We start from the raw sequence: 26206 nt of genomic DNA on the forward strand, positions 1-26206 counted from the left end.
CTCACTTAGTATAATCCTTATTTTTAAAAAATGGTTTCTGGGCTGGAGAGATGGCTTAATGGTTAAGGCGCTTGCCTGCAAAGCTGAAGGACCCACAGTTTGATTCCCCAGTACCCACATAAACCAGATACACAAAGTGGTGCATGTATTTGGAGTTTGTTTGCAGTGGCTAGAGGCCCTGGCATGCCCGTTCTTTCATTCCTTCTCTCTCTCAAATAAATAGAATAAATAAAAATAAATAGTTTTATATGATATATAGTTTGACTCCTCAGAACATTAGCAGCAGAAATTGGAGTGTCACCTATTATTTTTGGTTAGGATTCTTGTGTCCTATGAAGATTACTGTATCATAAGCTTTTAGAGGGAGGCAGTTTGGTCTGACTATAGCCCAGCCTGGTTTGGTACTCCCTGTCTCCCTCCCTCAGCCTCCAGAGTCCTGCACTTTCAGACTTGAGCCTCCTTGCTTTGAAACAACTTGATAGTGCTCCCACCTGAGGCCACTTAAAACTGCCTGTGAGGATAGTGTTTGACCTTAACTCTGGAAGAGCCCTAAATTAAAGAAGTGTGTTTCTGTTTCTTCTATTATTTTTTTTTTAATTTTTTGTTTATTTATTTGAGAGCGACAGACACAGACAGAAAGACAGATAGAGGGAGAGAGAGAGAGAATGGGCACGCCAGGGCTTCCAGCCTCTGGAAACGAACTCCAGACGCGTGCGCCCCCTTGTGCATCTGGCTTACGTGGGACCTGGGGAACCGAGCCACGAACCGGGGTCCTTAGGCTTCACAGGCAAGCGCTTAACCGCTAAGCCATCTCTCCAGCCCTATTATTTTTTTAATATATTAACCCAGTACTATTCAGGATACATCCCCTCCCCTTTCAAGGCAGCTAACATGGATCCCACTCTATTGAACTCACAGCAGTTCTGCCTCTGCCTCCTGAGTGCTGGGATTAAAGGCACTCAGGAGGCAGAGGCAGAACTGCTATGAGTTTTCCATATATATAACATTAACAAGAAATGGTAGAAAAGTAAAGATCAAAAATGAAGTTTTCTTACTAGTTACCTAAAATTATCAAATAATAGTGCCAGATTCTTCTAAGAATTTTTATTGAAATATTTACACTAATCTTAAGAAAATATGTCACAGAATATTAAATAAAAACATTCAGGCAAGGGCTGGGCATGGGAATGCATGTCTTTAATCCCAGTACTTGGAGGCATAGGTAGGAGTTTCACCATGAGTTCCAGGCCAGCCTGAGACTACATAGTGAATTCCAGGTCAGCCTGGGCTAGAATGAGACCCTACCTCAAAAAATTTAAAAAAAAAAAATCAGTCAGGAAATCAGATAACAAGGAGGCTAAGGCAAGAGATGATGAGTCACTGTCAGATTAGGCACATCTTAACCACTAAGCCATTTCTCCAGCCCCAACGTATGAGAGAACATCTGGTGTCATTTGACTATCTGTGCCTGGGTTACCTCACTTAGTATAATCCTTTCCAGACCCATTTATTTCCCTGCAAGTTTCATAATTCCCCCTCAGCCTCCTGAGAGTTGGGATTAAAGGCATGCACCACCACACCTGGCAATTTCATTTTTCTTTACCACTGGCTAAAACTCAATTGTGTAAATGTACCCCATCTTTATTACCTGTTCTTCAGTTGAAGGGCATCTAGACTGATGCATTTCCTAACTATTGTGAGTAAAGCATTACTAAATATGGATGAGCAAGTATCTCTAAGTAGTGAGATGAGTCCTTAGGGTATGTACCTGTGAGTGGTATAGCTGGGTCATATGGTAAATCTGCTTTTTGCTGTCTCAGGGACCTCCGTAACCTCCACAATGGCTGTATCAGTTTACATTCCCACCAATAATGTAGGAAGGTTCTTCTTTTCCCACACATTTGCCAGCATCTATTACTTGTTTTCTTGATGTTAGCCATTCTGACAGGAGTGAGATGGAATCTCAAAGTGATTTTAATTTATGGTTCCCTGATGGCTAAGGATATAGAACATATTTTTAGATGCTTATTGGCCATATGGCTCTCTATTCAGTTCTATAGCTTATTTTTTTGATTGCTTCATTTGATTTCTTGTGTTTTAGTTCTTTGTGTGTCCTGGATATTAATTTTCTGTCAGATGTGTAATGCCAAAGATTTTGTCTCTGAGAGAGAAAGAGAAAATGGGCACACCTGGGCCTCTAGCCACTGCAAATGAACTCCAGATGCATATGTCCCCTTGTGTATCTGGCTTATGTGGGTCCTGGGGAATTGAACAGTGGCCTTAGGCTTCGCAGGCAAATGCCTTGATCACTAAGCCATTTCCTCAGCCCTAAAACATTTATTTTAATGACAACTTCCATAATTATAGACAATAAACCATGATAATTCCCTCCCTCCTCACTTTCTCCTTTGTAGCTCCACTCTCCATCATATCTCCTCCCCCATCTCAATCTCTTTTATTTTGATGTCATCATCTTTTCCTCCTATTATGAGGGTCTTGTGTAGATAATGCTAAGTACTGTGAAATCATGGATATCCAGACCATTTTGTGTTAGAAGAATGCAATGTAAGGAGTCCTACCCTTCTTTTGGCTCTTAACATTCTTTTTGCCACCTCCTCTGCAATGGACCTTGTTTCAGTGCTGAGCCCTTCTCTGTCATGTCTTCTTAGCACTATGTGCCTTTTTTTGTCATCCAAGAGGTCACAACCATCTGAAAAGAGAAACTTCTCTAGCCAAAAGTGAGAGTAGCATTACCATATGGGTGTGAACATTAAGAGAAGTACTTACTTGGCATAATAAATGCATTTACTCAGACACCAGTAGGCATTAACACCTCTAGGGCTTATAACCTCCTCTGTCATAGGATTTCACTATCAAGCATGTGTTCACTCCTGTGGAATAGACCTTCAGTCCAATTAGAGAGTGGTTGGTTTCCCCCATAATAGATACACCACTGTTACACCCATTGGCCCATTTGCCCTGCTTGGCCAAACTTAAGGCTTGAAGTGTCCACTGTTGTTTATCTCCACTTATAACTTTTCTCTTAGCTTTATGCAGCATAGTTTTTTCCAGTCCCCTCCCCCCTTTTGTTCTTTCAAGGTAGGGTCTCACTCTAGCTCATGCTGACCTAGAATTCACTATGTAGTCTCAGGGTGGCCTTGAACTCACAGCAGTCCTCCTACCTACCTCACAAGTGCTGGATTAAAGGCGTGTACCACCACATCTGGGTTTTTCCAGGTTTCTGTCAGCTGGTCTACCAGGAAGAGTTTTTCAGCTTAGCTGAAAACAGGATTTCTCAGTGACCTTACAGCCCAAGCATTTGGAGTCTTCAGCAATAGGGTCTTGGTAGGAAGCCAATGGCCTATAATGTTTTAGGGGCACCAGGGACCTCCCTGGCCAACAACTCACTGGAAAGTATCCCATCCCTAGCACTGAAATTTTTCTAGTAAGAATCTATGGCTTCTGGGTGTGTCATTATAAAAAAAAGGAGTTTTCTATATGACTTATTCATACCCTCTTAGATTTTAATTAATCCTCCCCCATCCTTCTTTTACTCAGTCTCTTCCTCTGATCTCATTTAAGCCATTCCACCCCAGTAATCTGTACATCTACACACACACACACACAAACACACACACAAAATATACCATCCCCTTAAGTCCTCCCTCTCTTATATCCCCTTTCTAGCTTACTGGTCTCTTCTACTGAGTTTTATTCCAACTCACATACAAACATTTTTAGCTAGGATCCACATATGAGAGAGAATATACGGTGTTTGGCTGCCTGGGCCTGGGTTACCTGACTAAGTCTAATACTTTCCAGGTCCATCCATTTCCCTGAAAATTTTACAACTTCATTTTTCTTTAGGCTGAATAGACCTCCATTGTGTAAATGTGCCATGTCTTCATTATCCACTCATCATTTGAGGGACATCTATCTAGGCTGGTTCCATTTCCTAGATAATGTGTATAGAGTGGCAATAAACATGGTTGCGCAAGTGTCTCTAAGGTAGTATGACGGGTCATTAGGACCTATGCCTAGAAGTGGTATAGCTGGGTCATATGGTAAATCTGTTTTTAGCTGTCTCAGAATCTTCATACTGATTTCCACAATGGCTGGACCAGATTGCATTCCCACCAACAGTGTAGAAGGGTTCCTCTTTTTCTGCATCCTGGCCAGCATTTATAATCATTTGTTCTTGATGCTAGCCATTCTGACAGGAGTGAGATGGAATCTCAAAGTAGTTTTAATATTTATTTCCCTGATAATTAAGAATGTAGTACAGTTTTTAGATGTTTATATGCCATCTGTATTTCTTCTTTTGAGAACTCTTTATTTAGTTCCATAGCCCATTTTTAATTGGGTTGTTTGATTTCTTATTTTGAGTTCGTTGCATATCCTGGATATTATTCCTCTGTCAGATACATAGCTGGCAAAGATTTTCTCCCATTCTGTGGGTTGTCTCTTTGCTCTATTCATAGTATCCTTTGCTGAACAAAAGTTCTGTAATTTCATGAGATCCCAGTGGTTGATTAGTGGTTTTATTTTCTGAGCAAGTGGAGTTATATTCAAAAAGTCATTGCCTATGCCAATATGTTGAAGGTGTTTCTCTACTTTTTTCTCTGGCAGTTTCAGAGTTTTGGGTCTGATATTAAAGTCTTTGATTCATTTGGAGTTAATTCTTGTACATGGAGAGAGATAAGGATGTATTTTCATCCTTCATACAGATATCCACTTTTCCCAGCACCATTTGTTGAAGAGGCTGTCTTTTTATTTTTGTTGACAATTGGGTGGCTATAGCTGCTTGCACTTACATCTGGGTCCTCTATTCTGTTCCATTGATCTGCATGTCTGTCTTTGTGCCAGTACCATGCCGTTTTGCTACTGTGGCTCTGTCATAAAGGTGAAGATCAGGTCTGGTGATCCTTCCAGCCTTCTTTTTGTTGCTCAAAATTGTTTTGGATATTTGAGCTTTTTTTTTTTTTTTTGTGCTTCCAAATGAATTTTAGGATTTTTTTTTTTCTATTTCTGTGAAGAATGCCATTAGAATTTTGATGGAGATTACATTAAATGTATAGACTGCTTTTGGGAAGATTGACATTGTCACAATTTTTTTTTTAAACAATTTTCATTTTTTACTGTCTTCTCCAATTTCTGCCTTGAGTGTTTTCAATGAAGAGATCCTTCACTTTCTTGGTTAGGTTTCTTCCAAGGTACGTTGTTTTATGTATTTTTTTTTTTTTTTGAGGCAGTTGTGAATGGGAATGATTCCCTGATTTCATCCTCAGCATGATTGTTGTTAGTTTGTAGGAAAGCTACTGATTTCTTTATTATATGTCCTGCTACATGACTAAAAATGTTTATCAGCTCTGACAGTGTGCTGGCAGAGTCTTTATAGAATCATGTCATCTGCAAATAATGATAATTTGATCTATTCCTTTTCAATTTGTATCTCTTTTATGTGTGTCTTTTGCCTTACTGCTAGAGCCAAAACTTCTAGTACTGTATTAAATAAAAATGGGGACAGTGGACACCCTTGTCTTATTCCTGATTTTAGTGGAAAAGCTTCATGTTTTCCCTCATTTAGTATTATGTTGGCTGTAAGTTTGTCATAAATAGCCTTTATTATGTTGAGATATGTCCCTTCTATTCTCAGTTTCTGTAGGACTTTTACTGTGATGGAATGGTGGATTTTGTCAGATGCATATTCTGCATATATTGAGCTGATTGTATGATTTTTGTCTTCCAGTCCATTTATATAGTGTATTATATTTATTGATTTACGTATGTTGATCCATCCCTGCATCTGTGGATAAAGCTTACTAGGTTGGGGTGAATGATCTTTTTGATATATTCTTGTATTATTCTTGTATTCTGTTTGTCAATGTTTTGTTGAGTTCTTTTTACATCTATGCTTATGAGGGACATTGGTCTGTAACTTTCTATGTTTGGCCTGACTTTGGTTTTGGTATCAGGGTGATGCTGGTATGCCTTCCTTTAATATTTTATGGAAAAGTTTGAGAAGCTTTGTTATTAGTTCTTCTGTTAAGGTCTGGTAAAATTCACCAGTGAATCCATCTGAGCCTGGACTTTTTTTAGTTGGGAGTTTTTTTTATGACTGTTTGGATCTCTGTACTTGTTGTAAGTCTACTTATATGATATGGTTTATATAATCTTGATTTAATTTTGGTAGGTCATATAAATCAAGGAAATCATCCTTTTTTCAGATTTTCAAACTTAGTGGAGTATATGTTCTTAATGTATATCCTTATGATTTTTGGAATTTCATTGGTATCTGTTACGATGGTACCTGTTTCTTCCCCAACTTTATTATTTTGTGTCTCTTTCTTTTGATCAGATTTGCTAAGGGTTTATCAATCTTGTTTATTCTTTCAAAGAACCCACTCTGTTTCATTATTTTTTTTTGTTTTTTGTTTTTTGGTTTTTCAAGGTAGGGTCTTACTCTAGCCCAGGCTGACCTGGAATTCACTATGGAGTCTCAGGGTGGCCTCGAACGCATGGCAATCCTCCTACCTCTGCCTCCCGAGTGCTGGGATTAAAGGCGTGTGCCACCACGCTCGGCTTTGATTCTTTTTTTTTTTTTTAAATTTCTGCGCTAACCTTTATTATTTCTTCCCATCTACTGAGATTTTGATTTTTGGTTTGCTTTGTTCTTCTTTTCCCAAGGCCTTAAAGTAAAGCATTAAGTTGTGTACTTGCAGCCTTTCTAATTTCTTAATATAGGCAATTAAAACTATAAATTTTCCTAGGAGCGCTATAGCTGGGTCATATGGTAGATCAATCTCTAGCTGCTTTAGGAACCTCCACACTGTTTTCCACAATGACTGGACCAGATTGCATTCCCACCAGCAGTGCAGAAGGGTTCCTTTTTTTCCACATCCCCACCAACATTTATGATCATTTGTTTTCATGATGGTGGCCAATCTGACAGGAGTGAGATGGAATCTCAATGTAGTTTTAATCGGCATTTCCCTGATGACTAGTGACGTAGAACATTTTTTTAGATGCTTATATGCCATTCATATTTCTTCCTTTGAGAACTCTCTATTTAGCTCCATAGCCCATTTTTTGATTGGCTTGTTTGATTCCTTATTATTTAACTTTTTGAGTTCTTTGTATATCCTAGATATTAATCCTCTATCAGATATATAGCTGGCGAAGATTTTTTCCCATTCTGTAGGTTGCCTCTTTGCTTTTTTCACTGTGTCCTTTGCGGTGCAAAATCTTTGTAATTTCATTAGGTCCCAGTGGTTAATCTGTGGTTTTATTGCCTGAGCAATTGGGGTTGTATTCAGAAAGTCTTTGCCAAGACCAATATGTTGAAGGGTTTCCCCTACTTTTTCCTCTAGCAGTTTCAAAGTTTCCGGTCTGATGTTAAGGTCTTTAATCCATTTGGACTTAATTCTTGTGCATGGCGAGAGAGAAGAATCTATTTTCATCCTTCTGCAGATATTTATCCATTTTTCAAAACACCATTTGCTGAAGAGGCTGTCTCTTCTCCAATGAGTATTTTTGGCATTTTTATCGAATATCAGGTGGCTATAGCTACTTGGGCTTACATCTGGGTCCTCTATTCTGTTCCACTGATCTACATGTCTGTTTATGTGCCAGTACCATGCTGTTTTTGTTACTATGGCTCTGTAGTATAGGTTAAAATCAGGTATGGTGATACCACCAGCCTCTTTGGTCCAGCCATTGTGGAAAACAGTGTGGAGGTTCCTAAAGCAGCTAGAGATTGATCTACCATATGACCCAGCTATAGCACTCCTAGGCATATATCCAAAGGACTCATCTCATTTCCTTAGAAGTACATGCTCAACCATGTTTATTGCTGCTCAGTTTATAATAGCTGGGAAATGGAACCAGCCTAGATGTCCCTCAACAGATGAGTGGATAATGAAGATGTGGTACATTTATACAATGGAGTTCTACTCAGCGGTAAAGAAAAATGAAGTTATGAAATTTGCAGAAAAATGGATGGACCTGGAAAGTATTATACTAAGTCAGGTAACCCAGGCCCAGAAAGCCAAGCGCCACATGTTCTCTCTCATATGTGGATCCTAGCTACAGATGACTGGGCTTCTGCGTGAGAATGAAAATACTTAGTAGCAGAGGCCAGTAAGTTGAAAAGGAGACATAAAGGGTGGAGAAAGGAAGGGAGGAGGATACTTCATAGGTTGATATTGTATATATGTAATTACAATGATTGTAATGGGGAGGTAATATGATGGAGAATGGAATTTCAAACGGGAAAGTGTGGGGGTGGGGAGGGAGGGAATTACCATGGGATATATATATATATTTTTAATTTTATTTATTTATTTATTTGAGAGCGACAGACACAAAGAGAAAGACAGATAGAGGGAGAGAGAGAATGGGCGCGCCAGGGCTTCCAGCCTCTGCAAACGAACTCCAGACGCGTGTGCCCCCTTGTGCATCTGGCTAACGTGGGACCTGGGGAACTGAGCCTCGAACCAGGGTCCTTAGGCTTCACAGGCAAGCACTTAACCGCTAAGCCATATCTCCAGCCCCCATGGGATATATTTTATAATCATGGAAAATGTTAATAAAAATTTTAAAAAAAAATAAATAAAAGTGAAAAAAAAAACTATAAATTTTCCTCTTAGGACTGCCTTCATTGTGTCTCAAAGATTTTGGCATGTTGTGTTCTCATCGTCATTTGATTCTATGAACTTTCTTTCTTTCCTTCTTGATTTTTTCATTGAGCTGTTCATCATTTAGTAGCGTGTTGTTTAGTTTCCATGATTTTGTTCATGCTCTGTAGCTTTTCTTGCTGTTGATTTGTAGTTTAATCCCATTGAGGTCAGATAGATTTTTTTTTTGTTTTTTTTTTTTGGTTTTTTTTTGTTTTTCAAGGTAGGGTCTCACTCTGGCTCAGGCTGACCTAGAATTCACTATGTAGTCTCAGGGTGGCCTCGAACTCACGGCGATCCTCCTACCTCTGCCTCCCGAGTGCTGGGATTAAAGGCATGCGCCACCATGCCCAGCTTGAATTTTTTTTAAGTTTGCTTTGTCAGACATAGATTTTTGATTAGGGTTTCAGTACCAGACATAAACTCCCTCCTGTGGAGTGGGTTTCTAGCCCAATTTGAGAGCATTTGGTTTCTTCCATAACAGACATTCCACTGTTGCACCAGTTGGCATATGTGGCTTGCCTGGCCAGCCATAAAGCTTGCAGGGTTCACTGCTGGTTAAACTGTTGATGTCTTTTCTCCCCTAACAAGCTTCACAGTTCTTTGTAGCACCCTGAAGCTAGTCAACAGGGAGAAGAGCGCTAGCTCAGCTACAGCTTTATTTCTCAGTGACCAACAGCCCAAGCAGATTGAGTCTTAAACAATAGGATACTATCATCTAGTTTGGGTTGGCAACAAAGAACCTTGCCAATGGCCTGCGATGTTTTGGGGACATCTGGGACCCTAACATCTAGCTGGAAGGCATTGCACCCTGGGCACTGAAATTTTCTTGTAACAATCTATGACTTCTGTGCTTAGGTTCATCCACCTCCACAAGATACTGCTGCCCAAACTCTCTCTCTCTCTTTTTTTAACATGCACATTACTAGCTAGGGAAGTGGTAGGGTTCCATATGTCTTCCTTGTAACATTTTGATTAACCCTTTTTCCATCCGCTCCCTGTCTTCTGTCCCCTCTGTAGGTTTCATTTTCCTGATGCTGTGTATTTTCTATTCTTTGTTATTTCTCCTTTTTCTTACTTATTTATTTATTATGGGCATGTGGGGAGGGCCATTGTATATGTGCCTGTGTAGCGCCCATGTGCTTGCTGGCAGTTGCACCATTGCTCCTCTGCCCATTCTTGGTGCGAACCAGAGTCTCTTACTGTTCCCACAGCTTATAGTCGCTCCCAACCCAGCTGTGGCATTTCCCAGGTCTCTGCTCCCTTATGGGACCGGTGCCATACCCTTGTGTCCTGGAGATTTTTAAAATTTTATTTTATGAGAGAGAGTGACAGGCCAGCAGGGCAGCGTGCTGCCATCAGTTCCACAAAGCTGCATGCTAAATCTAGGAGCTTGAGTACAAAGAGACAGAAGAACTTTTGGCAACACAGAGGTTGGTCCGTGGATGCTGGTGTAGAAAAGATAGTCCAGGTACAGATGCCATGGGAAGTGGGAGTCTCATGGGAAGTGGTTCACGGCAGTGGTCACTGTGTGGTGAGACAAGTCTGGCCTTGCTACTTAAGCGTGGGTAAATTGAGTTAGAAATACAATAGCCAGGGAAAAAGCCTAGACACATGCTGAAGAGCATACTGGTGGGTAGAATGTACGCTCTGTGCTAAGAGAATGCACCTGATTGCTCAGCTTCAGATGTGTGTGGCTTTAGTTTTTGAATTAAAAATGAAACTTGTCCCTCCCTCCCTGCCTCCCTTGTGTGTGTGTGTGTGTGTGTGAGAGAGAGAGGGGGGGGGGGGTGGGAGGGAGGGAGAGATATTGTTTTATTAGCCCAGTGGGCAAGCCCTTATTTTTGGCTATTTAAACTCATGGTTGTACTTTTGTTATTAACGAGACTCTTCCTAGTCTAATGATAATTTAGGCGTCTGGTAAGTATGGCATATATTATGCTTTGGTAATTTTAATTGGTAAAATGATATTAGGTAGGCCTGAATGACCAGCTTCAGCATAGGTTCTTGTTTGGCATTTGTAGTGTTGTCTGTAACATGGTACCTTCATTGAGTAAACATTTTCCTGTGTTCTCTAGCATCTTTATCAGATTGAGAATGCTACTTGTGTTTATTTGGAAGTGAGGTGCTTTTGTTTTATTTCAGCTGTCTTAATGAGATACTGTTTCCTGTATACTGTTACCAGGCATGTTAGTCATTTTAATTTGCAAATTTAGGACAATTTGCCTTAAAAATTTCTTCAGTATTCTAGTCCATTGAATATAATCTCCATAAGATAGTCAAACCTCTAAATATAAATCAAAACCAAAACATCCAGCTGATGTCATAGAATGAAGAGTTATTAAAAGCCAAGATAAGGTGATAATTTGTATTTTAAAGTTATGAGCTAAGCTTCATAGTTTAATGTATATGCATTTTTTTTTTCAATGCATAGTTTGGGCTCCTGATTTGATTACTTATAACAATAGGATGTAACATTCTTTATGGTTATTTAGTTTCCCTTTTTGGTACTGTCATACTTGTGAGAGGAGATTAATCCCAAACTAGTTTCCTCTAGTGTTAATTCTCAGTGTGGCTGACTTTATATTATACTTGCACTTTATGACTCAGTGCTGGTGTTATGCAATCTTTTATTTTAACATGCTTTATCGTGCTGACACGTCCACCCAGGTGAAATAAGACATTTAATGAAAATTACAACTGCAGATATTAAACTCTAAAGTCACTGATAGTGTTAAGTGTATTTTTCCTCTCTTGAAGCAATTTGTCCTAAATTTCTCTGAGTTTGCATTTGCTTTTGCTGTTATAAAATTCCTTAGTTGCTGGCTTTGACCTTTTATGTTGCTGAGTTTTATACATCTTTTTCTCACCTGCCATATCCTAGGGGTCTTGGAGTACCCATAATACAGTGAGCCCACCTTCCTGGTCCCCAGGCATTTCAGAAGGCCGGGAGATTTTTAAACCCGGGCAGCTTCCTGGCAGTGCCATTTGGAGCGTCAAAGTGGTAAATAAAACTGCATTTACCTTCATGTCTCACTTCTTTCTGGTCTGTTTTGTCTTATTGGGTACTAAGAATTAAACCTTTCTTTTCTAGATTGAGCTTCCAGAGCCACCTTTTCAGTACGAATATTTAGTGTAAAGCCATGAGAACTTGCTGGCACTCACAGCTCTAGATGGGGAAGAAGCTAAACTGAGTGCTGTTACAGTGCAGATGTTTAATGGCTCTTCCTGTGGTTGATTCTTGTCATTTTTGTCATCAGTGTTCTGTGAGGACAAATCCTCCTCACTCTGGCCAAAATGGAACCAGGGACTTGCTCATTCTTAACATTGTAAAGTTTAGTATGTGCTAACAGAGGAGAAATACTAATAGAATTACATATTTCCTTTTTTTTTTTGAGTTCACCTCAAAAATCGGAACCTCTTCCCCCCATCTCATTGGTGGTTGACTCCTAGTTTTTGAAGTAAATTAAATATTCTGGTATATTTTGAAGGGGAAAATTAATTTCAAAAGCATTACTTGCTTTAAGAATTAAATTATTTTAGTGAATAGAAAAGATAATTTTCCTCATCTTCTATATTTAGCATATTTTTAAATAATTTTTTATTTTTATTTATTTGCAAGCAGAGAGAGAAAGAGGAGAGAGATAGACAGAGAATGGGTGTGCCAGGGCCTCTGGCCACCGCAGATGAACTCCAGCTGCATGTGCCTCTTGTGCATCTGGCTTACATGGGTTCTGGGGAATTGAACCTGGGTCCTTTGGCTTTGCAGGCAAACACCTTAATTGTTAAGCCAACTCTCCAGCCCTATATTTAGTATATTTTTGAAATAGGCCTGTCTAATTCAGTCTAACCAAATATATCAAAGGATTTCTAGATTATACTGTCTTAGTTTCTGTCATGATTGGGAGAACACTTCTTTTTTTTTTTTTTTTTTTGAGGCAGGGTCTCACTATCCCAGGATGACCTGGCACTCATTCTGTAATCCCAGCTGGCCTTGAACTCACAGTGATCCTTTTACCATGGCCTCTGCCATTAAAGGTGTGCATTACAACACCTAGCTTGGAAGGACACCTTTTTAGTAATCATGGGGATAATCACAGTGGTATAAGGCATTGAGGTGTTAACTGTTTTGTTTTGCCCCTCCCCTTTTAAAAATATACTTTTAAAAATATTTTATTATTTTATTTATTTGACAGAGAAAGAGGGGGAGAGAGAATGGGCACACCAGGGCCTCCAGCAACTGCAAATGAATTCCAGATGTGTGTGCCCCCTTGTGCATCTGGCTAACATGGGTTCTAGGGAATAGAACCTGGGCCCTTTGGCTTTGCAGGCAAACATCTTAACCACTAAGCCATCCCTTAAAAATATCTTTATTTATTTGACAGAGGGAAAGAGGTGGGCTGGGGTGGGGGGAGGAATAGACATGCCAGGGTGTGCAGCTGGTGTAAATGAACTTCAGACACATGTGCCACCTTGTGCATCTGGCTTATGTGGGTTCTGGGAATTGAACCTGGGTCCTCTGGCTTTGCAAACAAGTGCCTTAGCCACTGAGCAATTCCTCTAGCCTGCCCCCCCCTTAAAAAAGTTTTTTTTTTTTTTTTGGCTGGGTGTGGTGTTGCACGCCTTTAATCCCAGCACAGGGAGGCAGAGGTAGGAGGATCGCCGAGAGTTTGGGGCCATCCTGAGACTACATAGTGAATTCCAGGTCAGCCTGAGCCAGAGTGAAACCCTACCTCGGGGGGGGGGGGGGGCAACAAAAAAAAGTATTGTTGTTGTTTTTGAGATTAGTCTCATTAGGTAGACCCCTCTGATCTTGAACTCTCCATCCTTTCATCTAAACTTCTCCAGTGCTGGGATTACAGGTGTGCACCAGCATCCATAGCTTTAAATATTTAAGAGTGTAAAAAGTAACTTGTTTCAGCCTCTTTTTAGCAATTACCACCAGTTTTTATGTACTCTGTACATGCTAGGGAAAATAAATTTAGAGAGTACTATTATCTTGGGTATTAATTATTGCTTTAACTTAAAAATATCCTTTTATATGTACTAAAACAAACCTGTCTATCCCTTATTCAAAGCTGAGGACCTTTTAAGATACTTAAAGGATAGCAGGATTAGGGGAGACAAAGAGAGCTATGTGAAACTGGAAGACGCATGAATAAGAGTGCCCCCACAGTGTGCTCATGTGTATCCGTGTCTGCTTTATTCTTGCAGCATAACCAAGGTATTTGGACTTGGAAACTGCTCTGTGAAACAGGGACTGAGTTCAGGTGTAAAACTAATGAGCAGCGTCAGTTGAAGATAGGGCTTACTAATGCTATTCAGTTTGTTAGGGTAATAGAAAAAAAATTTCCTGATTTCTTTAATAATTTTATATAATGCCTACTTACATAAATATAAGTTTTATTTTTAAGAAGGCATACATATGTCTCAGTACACTTAAGAAAAAGGAAATACTTGAGATGTTGAGAGCTTAAGATTTTAGGGAATTGATTTTATTTTTTAATAGGATTTCTTTTTTTGTGTGTTGGATAAAAATTCAGATGAGTCACTAGTGTTTCAAGTATCATCTAGGACATATAAGGCAGGGCTATTATCTTTATGTCAGTTTTCTTAAAATTTTGGCCCTCTCAATAATGTGTAGAATGAGTTAGACATGTTCAGTTTCAGTGGTAGCTGTTGAGCAATGGGTTGGGTTTTGATTTTTTGTTGTTGATAGGAAGAACACAGATTTACACTAGTGAAAGTCAGCTTTCCTGGAATGTAACATGACAGAATAGTTCTTAAAAACAGGCTGGCAGGAGGCTTGCTAGCTCCATGACCTTGGTCTGATCATTTAAATTTGTTATTCCTGGGCATATGTATCTCCAAGTGAGCACACTCTGTGGGTCTATTGAGAGGAAGAAGTCATAGAGCACACGTATGGATAACCAGTGCGTGTTAGCTACTGCTGTTGTACCTGAGAGACCTGCTTGTCTTATTCCACTTAGAAGGAAGAAGCAGCAAGTAGGAAAATAGTGCCATGGCCTGCTTGCTGGGGAGCATTCACAAAGACAGACACAACTTTTCACTTGTGCTTTAAGTTGTAGAATATCAAGACTGGAAAAAAAAACCCAAAGATGTAAATAATAAGCCTGGTCCACTAATATGTATCATTAATTGGAGCAAAAGAGCAGCAAGTGTTTCTGAAACATTTAATGAAATCTTTATCTTACTGACATTTGGACTTAAAATTTCTTTTGTGCATTTGCAGGATGTTAACTCATTCTTCTGTGTTATATAGGGCCGTGGGTCTGGATTTCCAGGGAAGCGGAGACCTCGTGGTGCAGGGCTGTCAGGACGAGGTGGCAGAGGCAGGTCCAAACTGAAAAGTGGCATTGGAGCTGTTGTACTACCTGGGGTGAGGCTTGTTTTATTTATATTTGCTGTATAATCCTTAAAGAGCAGTTAGTAGTGATAATCTCTTTTGAAACAAGTTATTTCTATCCTGAGAGTCACATAAACAACCTAATCTCTTTAAATGTTACCATATCTGTATTTTTAGTTTGTTTTGTTTATAAACCTTTGGTCAAGCTTTGCATTTTCTAATGTCTCAACTCTTTTCTTTCTGACTCAGTCTTCTTATACCAACCTTCCTCAAGCGTGAGTGTTTAATATAATTTGCTCATTTATTAAGGGGGAAAAAAATCAGACCTTGTTGTAATCTTGGATCTATTTGAGAAATTTTGTTAACTTGGAATTTAAAATTTTTGGTTACATTTACTTTCAGTGTTATAATAACACTTATAGAAGAAACCAAACATACTGCAGTTTATTATAGATTCTGAAATACTGACTCCACTATGTCTATCTTTTATGTGTTTTAGGGTTAATAAATATTTGTTAATTGGCACATTATAAGGTTTTAAAAATATTTTTATTTGTGATAGGAAGGAAGAAGAGAGAGAGACAGAGAGACACAGTGAATACAAAGGAATGTGAGAAAGTGCAGGGCCTCTTGCCACTGTAAATGAAGTCCAGATGCATGAGGCATTTTTTGCATCATGGTTTTCATGGGTACTGGGGAATTGAACCCAGGCTTACAGGTTTTCCCCATACCCCAAGGCTGTCTGTCTGTCTGGCTTTCTTTTTCCCTGGAATTCACTATGTAGTCTCAGGGTGCCTCAAACTCATGACGATCCTCCTACTTGTGCCTCCCAAGTACTGGGATTAAAGGTGTGTGCCCCCATGCCCAGCAGGCTTTCTCTTAATATGTACTGAAAAAACATATTTGATAAATACTGGTCAATATTTTATATATTAACATTCCTATTTCACTAAAACCCTATCTTTCACATTTTGGGGGGGTTTGGAGGGAATAGGGATTCACTGTAGCCCAGGCCGACCTGGTACTCTGTAGTCCCAGGTTGGCCTTCTACTTCTATCTGGAATTAAAGGCATACACCACCACATCTGGCTCTATCTTTCACATCCTAAATGTCATTTTAAGTTCAAAACAACAACAGCAACAACTCAGGACTACATTATTCCATTTACTGCTACAGTGGGTAGGGAGGGGGTTACAAGGCCCCACTTTTCCCTAAGGAGTCATTCAAAGTTAAAGGCTCCTGGGGGAGGGAAGACATTTTCCTCAGTGGTGTAGCCAATGGTAAGCTGCCCACACTAGGTTAAATTAGCCCCTCCAAGCTCAGGTGAGCAAGCCTAATTAAATTCAGTGGGCCAAAAGGTAAAAAGACATAAAAATAGAAAGGGGACAGCCTGGGAAGAGGAAGAGCAAGAGGGGATGAGGAGCAAGAGAAAATAATGGGCATGATCAAAATCATTCTAAACATGTATGAAATGGTCCAATAAATTAATTTCTAATAATAAATTTAGAAGCCCTTCTTTGAGGCATAAGTGATAGGAAGGTATAGCTATTTAACAAGTAGGCTCTGGCTTGTATATTCCGTTGTAAACCACACCAAAGTCAAGACAGTGAATATGTTTACCCTGAAGGCTCTTCAGGACCCTCCATAATCCCTCTGGCTCCTTGCCACAAGTCCTTGCCCCAGGCAGGTCCTCACTGAGTCCCTCACTGTATTTTATTTTGCTTTTTCTAGACTCGATAATGGGTAAGGCATACAAAGCATAACGCTCTGTCTGATTTACTTCATTTAATATCATTCTGTTTAGATTCTTGAAAGTCACTTTACTGATAGATGTGTAGGTCTGTTTTTTTTTGCATCTCATGCTGTGGTATTGATCTATATTTTATAAGCCAGTGTTGCATGACCCCCTCCCTGCCCCGCCCTAGGCTGGCCTTGATCTCACAGTGGTCCTCTACAGCCTCCAGAGTGTTGTCATTAAAGGCATGAGACAGTACTCCTGGCTTCTTGATTGTTGTCATTATTAATGTATTTGTAAGCACAAAGAGATAGAGAGGAGATAGACAGAAAAAATGAGCATACCAGGGCCTCTAGCCACTGCAAACAAATTCCAGATGCATGTGCCACTTTGTAGATCTGACTTTACATGGGTACTGGGGAATTGAACCCTAGGTCCTTAGGCTTTGTAGGCAAGCACCTTAACCACTGAACCCTTGGTTGTTATTTTTTAAATTAAATTTTGTTTGTTTGTTTGTTTGACAAAGATAAACAAAATGAGTGAGTATGGATGCACCAGGGCCTCCTGCCACTGCAAACTAACTCCAGACATATGTTCCATGTTTTGCTTCTAGCTTTGTGTGGGTACTGGGGACTCAAACCCAGGCTGTTAGGCTTAGGTGGCAAGTGCATTTAACTACTGAGCTATCTCCCCAACCTCTCATTACAACTCTTGAAATCAGGCAGTGTGCTGAGTTCCTACTTTTTGAAAGTTGATTTGGGGTTATAAGACCCTTTCTATGTTAATTTTAGAATTAGTTTGCCAGTTTCCATAAATAATGCACCTAGGATCTTGATTGAGTTCATTCAGACTATATGTGGTTCATGAGTGCAGTCCTAGCAACTTGAGAAACAGAGACAGGGTAATTACTAACGGCTTGATGCTGGCCTAGTTTATTGTGTAAGGCCCTGTCTACACATAGTGGGGGGAGGGAGAACCATAACAATCCCCTCACCCTACAAAAGCACCACCCAAAAATGCTATAGATCAATTTTGGTTAAAAATGATACTTCAGGGCTGGAGGGATGGCTTAGTGGTTAAGGGGTTTGCTGCAAAGCCAAAGGACCCAGGCTTGATTCCCCAGGACCCACGTTAGCCAGATGCGCAAAGGAGCACATGTGTCTGGGGTTCGTTTACAATGGCTGGAAGCCCTGGCATGCCCATTCATTCTCTCTCTTTCTCTCTCTGTCAAATAAATAAATAAATAAATAAAATTTTATAAAATGATACTTCAAGCCAGGCGTGGTGGCACCTGCCATTAATCCCAGCACTAGGGAGGCAGAGGTAGGAGGATTGCCATGAATTCGAGGCTACCTTGAGACGACATAGTGAATTCCAGGTCAGCCTAAGCTAGGGTGAGACTCTATCTCGAAAAAACAAACAAATGAAAAAACCCAAAAACAAAATAAAAAAGATAACCACATTGACTCTTTAAGCTTATGAATATATGTTTCCATTTCTTTTTAAAAATTTTTTGTTTGGGCTGGAGAGATGGCTTAGCAGTTAAGCGCTTGCCTGTGAAGCCTAAGGACCCCGGTTCGAGGCTCGGTTCCCCAGGTCCCACGTTAGCCAGATGCACAAGGGGGCGCACGCGTCTGGAGTTCGTTTGCAGAGGCTGGAAGCCCTGGCGCACCCATTCTCTCTCTCTCCCTCTATCTGTCTTTCTCTCTGTGTCTGTCGCTCTCAAATAAATAAATAAATAAATAAATAATTAAAAAAAATTTTTTTGTTTATTTATTTGACAGAGATAGAGAAAAAGCAGAGAGAGAGAGAGAGAGAGAGAGAAAGGCAGAAAGGGAGAGAATATGAGTGCACCAGGGCCTCTAGCCATTGTAAATGAACTCCAGATGCATGTACCGCTTTGTGCATCTGGCTCACGTGGGTCCTGGGGAATCAAGCCTCGAACTGGGATCCTTAGGCTTCACAGGCAGGCGCTTAACTGCTAAGCCATCTCTCCTGCCCCCACTTCCATTTCTTTAGGTCACCTTTACTTTCTCTATGCTTCTGAGTTGTTTGCGTTGGCTAGAGGCCCTGGAGCACCCATTCTGTCCCTCCCTTCTTCTCTCTTTCTCTTGTCTCTGAAATAAATAAATAAATAAAACAAAATATTTTTTTAAAAAGTGTCACAGCTTGTCTTTGTTGGACATGAGGGTCTTTCTATGTAGCCCAAGCTTCAGCCTTTTGGGTGTGTGGTTATAGATTTGCATAGTTGTTGTGACACATAATTTTATGGTAGTATTTTGAATTAGTGATATTGTTTGGAATTGTTAATAGTTTAGCAAAACTGTATTTTGAATATGAATTTTCTTGTTTGTTTTTCTTTCTTTTGTTTTTCAAGGTAGGGTCTTGCGGTAACCTAGGCTGACCTGGAATTTACTATGTAGTTTCAGGGTGGCCTTGAACTCACAGTGATCCTTCTACCTCTGCCTCCTGAGTGCTGGGTTAATAGATATGAATTTTCTGATGCATTCATTGCAATGTAAGTGAGTAATACAACCTCATATTTGGTATATTTTGATTTTTGTAGGTGTCTGCCACAGATATTTCATCAAATAAGGATGAAGAAGAAAACTCTATGCACAATACAGTTGTGTTGTTTTCTAGTAGTGACAAGTTCACTTTGCAACAGGTTTGAACTTTTACCTTCTGCTTTCCTGCCCTCATTTACTCCATCCCATTTGCACAGAGACCATCTAATTTGCCTAAAGTGCTATATCCACTAATAATGTAGTTTTGGAGTTTGTATAGTCTCAGTTTCTGCAATTTAAAGTAAGTTTATATGTTCTATATTTTAGGATATGTGTGTGGTTTGTGGCAGTTTTGGCCAAGGAGCAGAAGGAAGGTTGCTTGCCTGTTCACAGTGCGGCCAGTGTTACCATCCATACTGCGTCAGTATTAAGGTAAATGTGCTAATGTGCTTAAGTTAAATGAATTCACAAAAGCACACTGAGGTTCGTTTGCTGTGGGCGGCGACGTGGTGCTCAGCTGGACACCAGGTATATACATGCATGATGTGTCAGGTACTTGTTACTATGCACATGTAACAGGAGGGTAAATGCTTTTAAGTTTTTGTTAACCTGAACAGTTAACTCCTTTATAAATATGGATTCTTAAATTGCACTATTTATCTTACCACTGTGTTAAAAAAGACATAAAGACACATTTTTTTGTTTTTTTTGTTTTTGTTTTATTTATTTTGAGACAGGGTCTCACTCTAGTCCTGGCTTACCTAGAACCTACTCATTAGTCTCAGGCTGGCCTTGAACTCCTGGCAATCCTTTTACCTCTCCCTCCCACGTTCTGGGAATTACAGGTGTGTGTCACTATGCCCCAGAACTGCACTCGCCTAAGCCTCCCTGAACTCCCATCTGCCTTCTAAACTCAGCGAAACTTCTATTTTTTTGGTAGGGTCTTGCTCTAGCTCAGACTGACCCAGAATTCACTATATAGTCTCAGGGTGGCCTTGAGCTCACAGCAATCCTCCTACCTCTGTCTTGGAAGTGCTCAAATTAAAGGCATGTGCCAACATGCCCAGCAATGTAATTCTTGATAATAGAAGGATGGAAGGAGGGAGGGAAATAGCACATCAGAGTAACTGAACTCTAGGTGAACGTGCCACTCTTCATCTGCCTTTACATGGCTCCTGGGGAATTGAATCCCAGCCATCAGGCTTTGCAAGCAAGTATCCTTAACCACCCCGAGCCATCTCTCCAGCCCTCTCTTTTTCTGAATGTGTTTTGCTTGCCCCTAACACATTGCAAGTGTGGAGGTCAGAGGACAACTTGGAGGAACTCATCTTCTTCCAGCTTGCTTGGCTGCTCCAAATGCTGGTCCTATTGTCTAGCCGTTTTGCTCTCTGCCTTCGGTTGCCTTCGAAGTATAACTACTCATGGATACTGGGGAGAGCACTAAGATCAGCAGGCTTGCAGAGCAAGTGCTTTGAACACTGAGCTGTCACCTCAGGCTGGACTTTATCTCTTGACATATACTTCATGCCATGCCTTCCCATATAGTATACCCACAAAGTGACTTACTGAACTATTGGTAATGACCTCATTGCGTACCTCAGTAATGTACTTGTTGGGCCTAGTGTTGGGTTTATCTTTCAGTGACTCTCCATTCTTTTTTTTTTTTTTAATTTCTGCTGTTTTTTTCAAAATATTTTTAAAATGTATTAGATACAGAGAGAGGGAGGAATATATATAGAGAGAGAGGGAGGGGGGAGGGGAAAAGGGAGGGAAGGAGAATGGGCATGCCAGGGCCTCTAGCCACTGTAAACAAACTCCAGATGTATGTGCCACCTTGTGCATCTGTCTTACGTGGGACCTAGAGAATCAAACCTGGGTCCTTAGGCTTCACAGGCAAGTGCATTAACTGCTAAGCCATCTCTCAATTCTTACTGCTGTTTCTTTTAACCTGTTACACATGCACCATATCAGATGATTGGCTTAAAACCTTTTTCCTGGAGGAGTGCTGTGCCAGCAGCACCCACTGAGTACCTTGTCTCACAGACTTAAACTTCCTACACTCAGCTCCTTTTCTGAGTGCACATCCTGGATCTCTATATATGTGTATGTAAGTGAACATTAGGCATGTGCAGGAGCTGAATTTTTAAAATTTATTTTTTAGTATTAAGAACATACTTAGTATGGATACCTCATGTGTTGGGACCATCATTTCCCTCCTCCTTGCCCCTGATCCTCAGAGGGCCCATCTCAGTGGGGTTGCTGGTTTTACCCATGGGGTTGTGGGTTATGTGTTGTGAGAGCAGCAGTCAGTCTTGGTGGCGGGTAGGGGAGGAATGGCTCTGGGTATGCTGGGTATGCCCTCCCGACATATGAGGAGTTCCTGTTCTGAGTTCTTGTGTTTCTTAGATGTCTAAATGGTACTGTAGGTGAAGGGCTGTGCTTGAAAAAGCACTGTTTTTCTGTAGACCTTAGATACTGTTACTGTAGCACCTGGTTTATGAGAAAGTTTGATGCTTGTGTAACTTTGTATTAGATAAGCCATTCAGATAGATAGCAATTTCTTTGAATTTAGTTCTTTCCATTCTCTTTTCTGGTCGCTTCTGAGCTTTCCTAACCTTTCATGGTCTTTCAGGCTTTCCCCATCCCATGATCTTCATTTTGCTATGTACCTTAATTGCTTGCTGTGTCATTGTGACACGAGCATTTCAGTCTTCTGAGATATTTAAGAACTTGATTACAAATTCATAACTTAATGTGGTGTGGCTTTTTTGAGAAGTTTATCAAGAGTATAGAAATTCTCAAAATTTCTGCTGAGGTCTTGAGATAGAAGAGGAGTGAAAGTGAACTTGAAGTCATAGTTTTATGGCCTATAACTGCCTCAAGGACATGTACAGTGCCTGCGAGAGCTCGTGTTTTGCATTGGTTCATTTTTTTTTCTTTCCCCCATCTTACTCCCTCTGCCAGTCTTTGCAGATAAGTTGCCATGCTATGTCCATAAATTTTAAAGACATGAACTTAAAGAAATGTTGTAGATGGAGATTTGGTTGATGTAATTTCAAATCTGGTGTCAGTAGTAAAAAGGCAGCTTACTTGATCTTAGAATCAAGTTACCAGATGTATTAAAAACAAAAGAATAGGACAGGGGAGATGGCTTAATTGTTAAAGGTACTTGCTTGCAAAGCCTGCCAGTCCAGGTTTGGTTCCCTAGTGCCCACATAAAGCCAGATATACAAAATGGCACATGTGTCTGGATTTTGTATGCAGTGTCAGAGGCCCTGGTATTCCCACCCCCTTCAAATAAATAAAAATAATTTTTAAAAAGTTAACAAAGCAATAGAGTTATATCTATAGCCCAAGGTAGCTATATGAACTAAAATAGTATTAAAGTGTGTGTCACTTTCAATTACTCGTCTGACCAGATAGGCACATAAAGATAATAAGTATGCAAGTATTCCCAGTATTGCTCAACAGTGTCGCTTGCTTGTTTTTCTGCTTCTGTGCACATAACACCATGTTAGTTTTGACAATATGCTTGATTATCAAAGTAATTTCTAAGTTAGCATATAAATCACATGGATTGGTGGTTTCTTTTGCAGATCACTAAAGTTGTTCTTAGCAAAGGATGGAGGTGTCTGGAGTGCACGGTGTGTGAGGCCTGTGGGAAGGCGACTGACCCAGGAAGACTCCTGCTGTGTGACGACTGTGACATAAGTTATCACACATACTGTCTAGACCCTCCATTGCAGACAGTTCCCAAAGGAGGCTGGAAGTGCAAATGGTATTCTAGGGTCTATGTTACTTTGTCAGTCTTTGAAGTTCAGACTTCCTCATAAGCATGTTAATTTTAAAACTTAGCTACTTTTTTTTTTTGAATGACATAATTCACATTTTCCATGATAGATATTTCTAATTAAAAAAATTCAGTTATGGGCTGGGGAGATAGCTCAGTGGTTAAAAGGCTCTTGTTTGCAAAGTCTGACAGCCCAGATTCAGTTGCTCAGTACCCATGTAAACTCAGATGCAGTGACCAGAGGCCCTAGTGCCCCCTCCGCCATTCTCTATCTCTGAGAGTGGAAGTAATTTAAAAAATTGAAGACCATTCACATCTGCAAAATGACCCATACTCTTTGCAGCATAAGTAAACAAGACTTCTGGGCTTTGGCTTTCAGGTGTGTTTGGTGCAGACACTGTGGAGCCACTTCTGCAGGTCTGAGATGTGAGTGGCAGAACAACTACACGCAGTGTGCTCCTTGTGCCAGCCTGTCCTCCTGTCCCGTGTGCTGTCGGAGCTACAGAGAAGATGACCTTATTCTTCAGTGTAGACAATGTGACAGGTGTTGTGCCTTTGCCCCATGCCAACTTTATGAGTTTCTTTCCTTTCAACTTACAGAACAACTTTCTTGGTCTCAAATTTAAGGGAAGACCTTTGCTTCCTCGATTTTTTTTTTTTTTTTGTCAGAAACTTAAAGAAGTCATTTCCTGTTTTAAATTTCAACTAAGAATTTTAATTGGGGGCTTTTTGAAGCTTTATCAGTCTCAAACTTAGATGCAGACCTGATACCTGACAATATGCATTTTCTCATGGAGGATTTCTGAATCTTTTTTTATTAGGTAGTCCTGAATGATCTCTCATATTCTCTTTAAATTGCTTTCTTAAAACTCTTATCTATTATTTAGATAGTATATGTGCTTTTTGATGCTCCTAGGTGGAAGTAACGTGTGTAGCAACTTCAAAATCAGAACCATTTCTTTGCTTTCAGTCACATATTTCTGTACCCTATTAGCAGTTAGCACTGTGCATACAAAATCTTTTTTTCTTTTTGAGTTGGGTATTTTCTTAGCACCATGCCTGTGAATTCTGCAAAGCAAGACATCACCTTTCTTCTATTTCCCAGTCACCACTCCTTGTCTTTCCAGTAGTAATGCCTGCTTCTAGTTAGACACAGAGCACACATGGACTGGTTTCCTTTCACTCTTCTGAACTCCTTCCCAATTGCTAACTAGCTTCACCACTTTTGTCATTCATCTCATGATCATAAAATGACCATTTTCCTCCTAATATAGAGCACATCTGCTTCCTCCTGGTGCTCATTCTTTCTTTGTCTGCACTCTGAGAGTCGCTGGGGGCAGTAGGGCCAGGTAGTTAAGAAGGCTAAGGTCGGCTAGGTAGTGGGAGTACATGGGGCTGGGGACTTCAGAGGAACTGCCAATTCCTATGACAGGTTTGAAAAGGAAATTGTTTTTCATAATTCCCTTCATATTTGCAAATGTGGTCTCTTTAGATGGATGCATGCAGTTTGTCAAAACTTAAATACTGAGGAGGAAGTGGAGAATGTAGCAGACATTGGTTTTGATTGTAGCATGTGCAGACCCTCCATGCCTGCATCAAATGGTAAGAGAAGAATTAAGCTGTGAGTTTGTGCTGTCCCAGGACTCCCTAGCACCTTGCTGTCCATAAACCAGAGTGGGTTTAAATCTAAGTATCTGTGGAGCCGGGCATGGTGGCGCACACCTTTAATCCCAGCACTCGAGAGGTAGAGGTAGGAGGATTGCTATGAGTCCAAGGCCACCCTGAGACTCCATAGTGAATTCCTGGTCAGCCTGAGCTACAGTGAGACCCTACCCCCAAAAAACCAAAACAACAACAACAAAAAAATCTGATTACTTATAGTTTCATGAACCTATGAGAGTTATTTTCTGTTATAAAACAATTTTTTATCCCAACTTTATTAGTTATTTATATAAAGGGAAAAATGACAGCTACTCTTTAGATATAAGTATAATGTTGCTTTCAAAGGGTTATGATCTTTTGTAGCTGTTAACAATATAGAAAGGCACTGATTCTTTCTGTTTTTGCTAATTGTTGTCTTGATTTCTCCTTGTTGCTGTTTTAAACATTTAATTTAATTAATTTACTTATGAGGGGGAGAGAGAGAGATAGAATAAGCATGACAAAGCCTCTCTTGCTACAGCAAATGAACTCTAGATGCATGTACTACTTTGTGCATCTGGCTCTATATGGGTCCTGGGCAATTGAACCCAGGCTGGCAGGCTTTGCAAGCCAGTGCATTTTACTGCTAATCTATCTCCTCAGCCCAAATACATATTTTTGTTGTTACTGTTTGTTTTTTTTTTCAAGGTAGGGTTCACTCTAGACCATGCTGACTGGATGGAACTTGCTTTGTAGTTCCAGGCTGGCCTTGAACTCACGGTGATCTTTTTACCTTTGCCTCCCGAATGCTAAGATTAAAGGCATGTACCACCACACCCAGCTTTTTTTCCTTGTTGGTTTTTATTCAAAACATTGTCAAAAACTAAATGCTACTAATAAGCCCAAAACTGCTTTTGGGTTAGGGCTAGAAGTCACAGGTAGAGTTCTTGATCAGCATGTACAGGGCCCTGGGTTTGATATCCACACTCCTAAACAAACCTTTGACCCTGTTTAGTATTCAAGCTTTTATTTCAATAAAACAAGTATAGAAACTGTACTCAATTTATACAAGTCTCCTCCTCCTGAAAAAATTTCCTAATTTTTCCCTCCCATTTCAGCGCCTTCCTCAGACACCTGTGGGTCTTCACTTGTAGCACAAACCATCACAAAAGTGAAGGAGCCAGGTAAGAGTTGAGGTGGTTTGCCTGCTTGTTTTCAGAAAAAGCACATGAACATGTAACCCTTATATAACAGGCTTACCCCATCACTCAAAACTGGCTTTAATCATAGGCTTGATTACTACTATAGGTTGTCTGATGTGAATTGCTGGAATTAATGTGTAAAGTGTTTGTTTATATTGTTTCATGGGACAGTAATTTCTGTAAGTTCTAGCAAATAGAAAATTAAAGTAGTAGCACTTAGAATTAAACGTCAGTGCTGTAATTGCTTTGGCTTCATTTACACCCTGCTTGCTTAGTTATCGGGTGGGG

At 40.1% G+C, this 26206-nt stretch overlaps 1 protein-coding gene across 15 annotated transcripts in view; it reads left to right on the top strand.

The window, feature by feature from the left end:
• The window catches only part of Kmt2c (lysine methyltransferase 2C), a 326532-nt gene that overhangs the window by 203833 nt on the left and 96493 nt on the right, over positions 1 to 26206 (top strand). For all 15 annotated transcript variants that reach the window (XM_045160005.1, XM_045160010.1, XM_045160012.1 and 12 more), the window contains 8 exons: positions 11560 to 11679; positions 14959 to 15075; positions 19345 to 19446; positions 19613 to 19717; positions 22882 to 23063; positions 23455 to 23619; positions 24568 to 24677; positions 25835 to 25900. In XM_045160005.1, coding sequence (XP_045015940.1) covers positions 11560 to 11679; positions 14959 to 15075; positions 19345 to 19446; positions 19613 to 19717; positions 22882 to 23063; positions 23455 to 23619; positions 24568 to 24677; positions 25835 to 25900 — 967 coding nt within the window. The remainder of the gene's footprint in view (positions 1 to 11559; positions 11680 to 14958; positions 15076 to 19344; positions 19447 to 19612; positions 19718 to 22881; positions 23064 to 23454; positions 23620 to 24567; positions 24678 to 25834; positions 25901 to 26206) is intronic.

This window comes from Jaculus jaculus, chromosome 10 (genome assembly GCF_020740685.1).
Source record: "Jaculus jaculus isolate mJacJac1 chromosome 10, mJacJac1.mat.Y.cur, whole genome shotgun sequence".
NCBI classification, from domain to species: Eukaryota; Metazoa; Chordata; class Mammalia; order Rodentia; family Dipodidae; genus Jaculus; species Jaculus jaculus.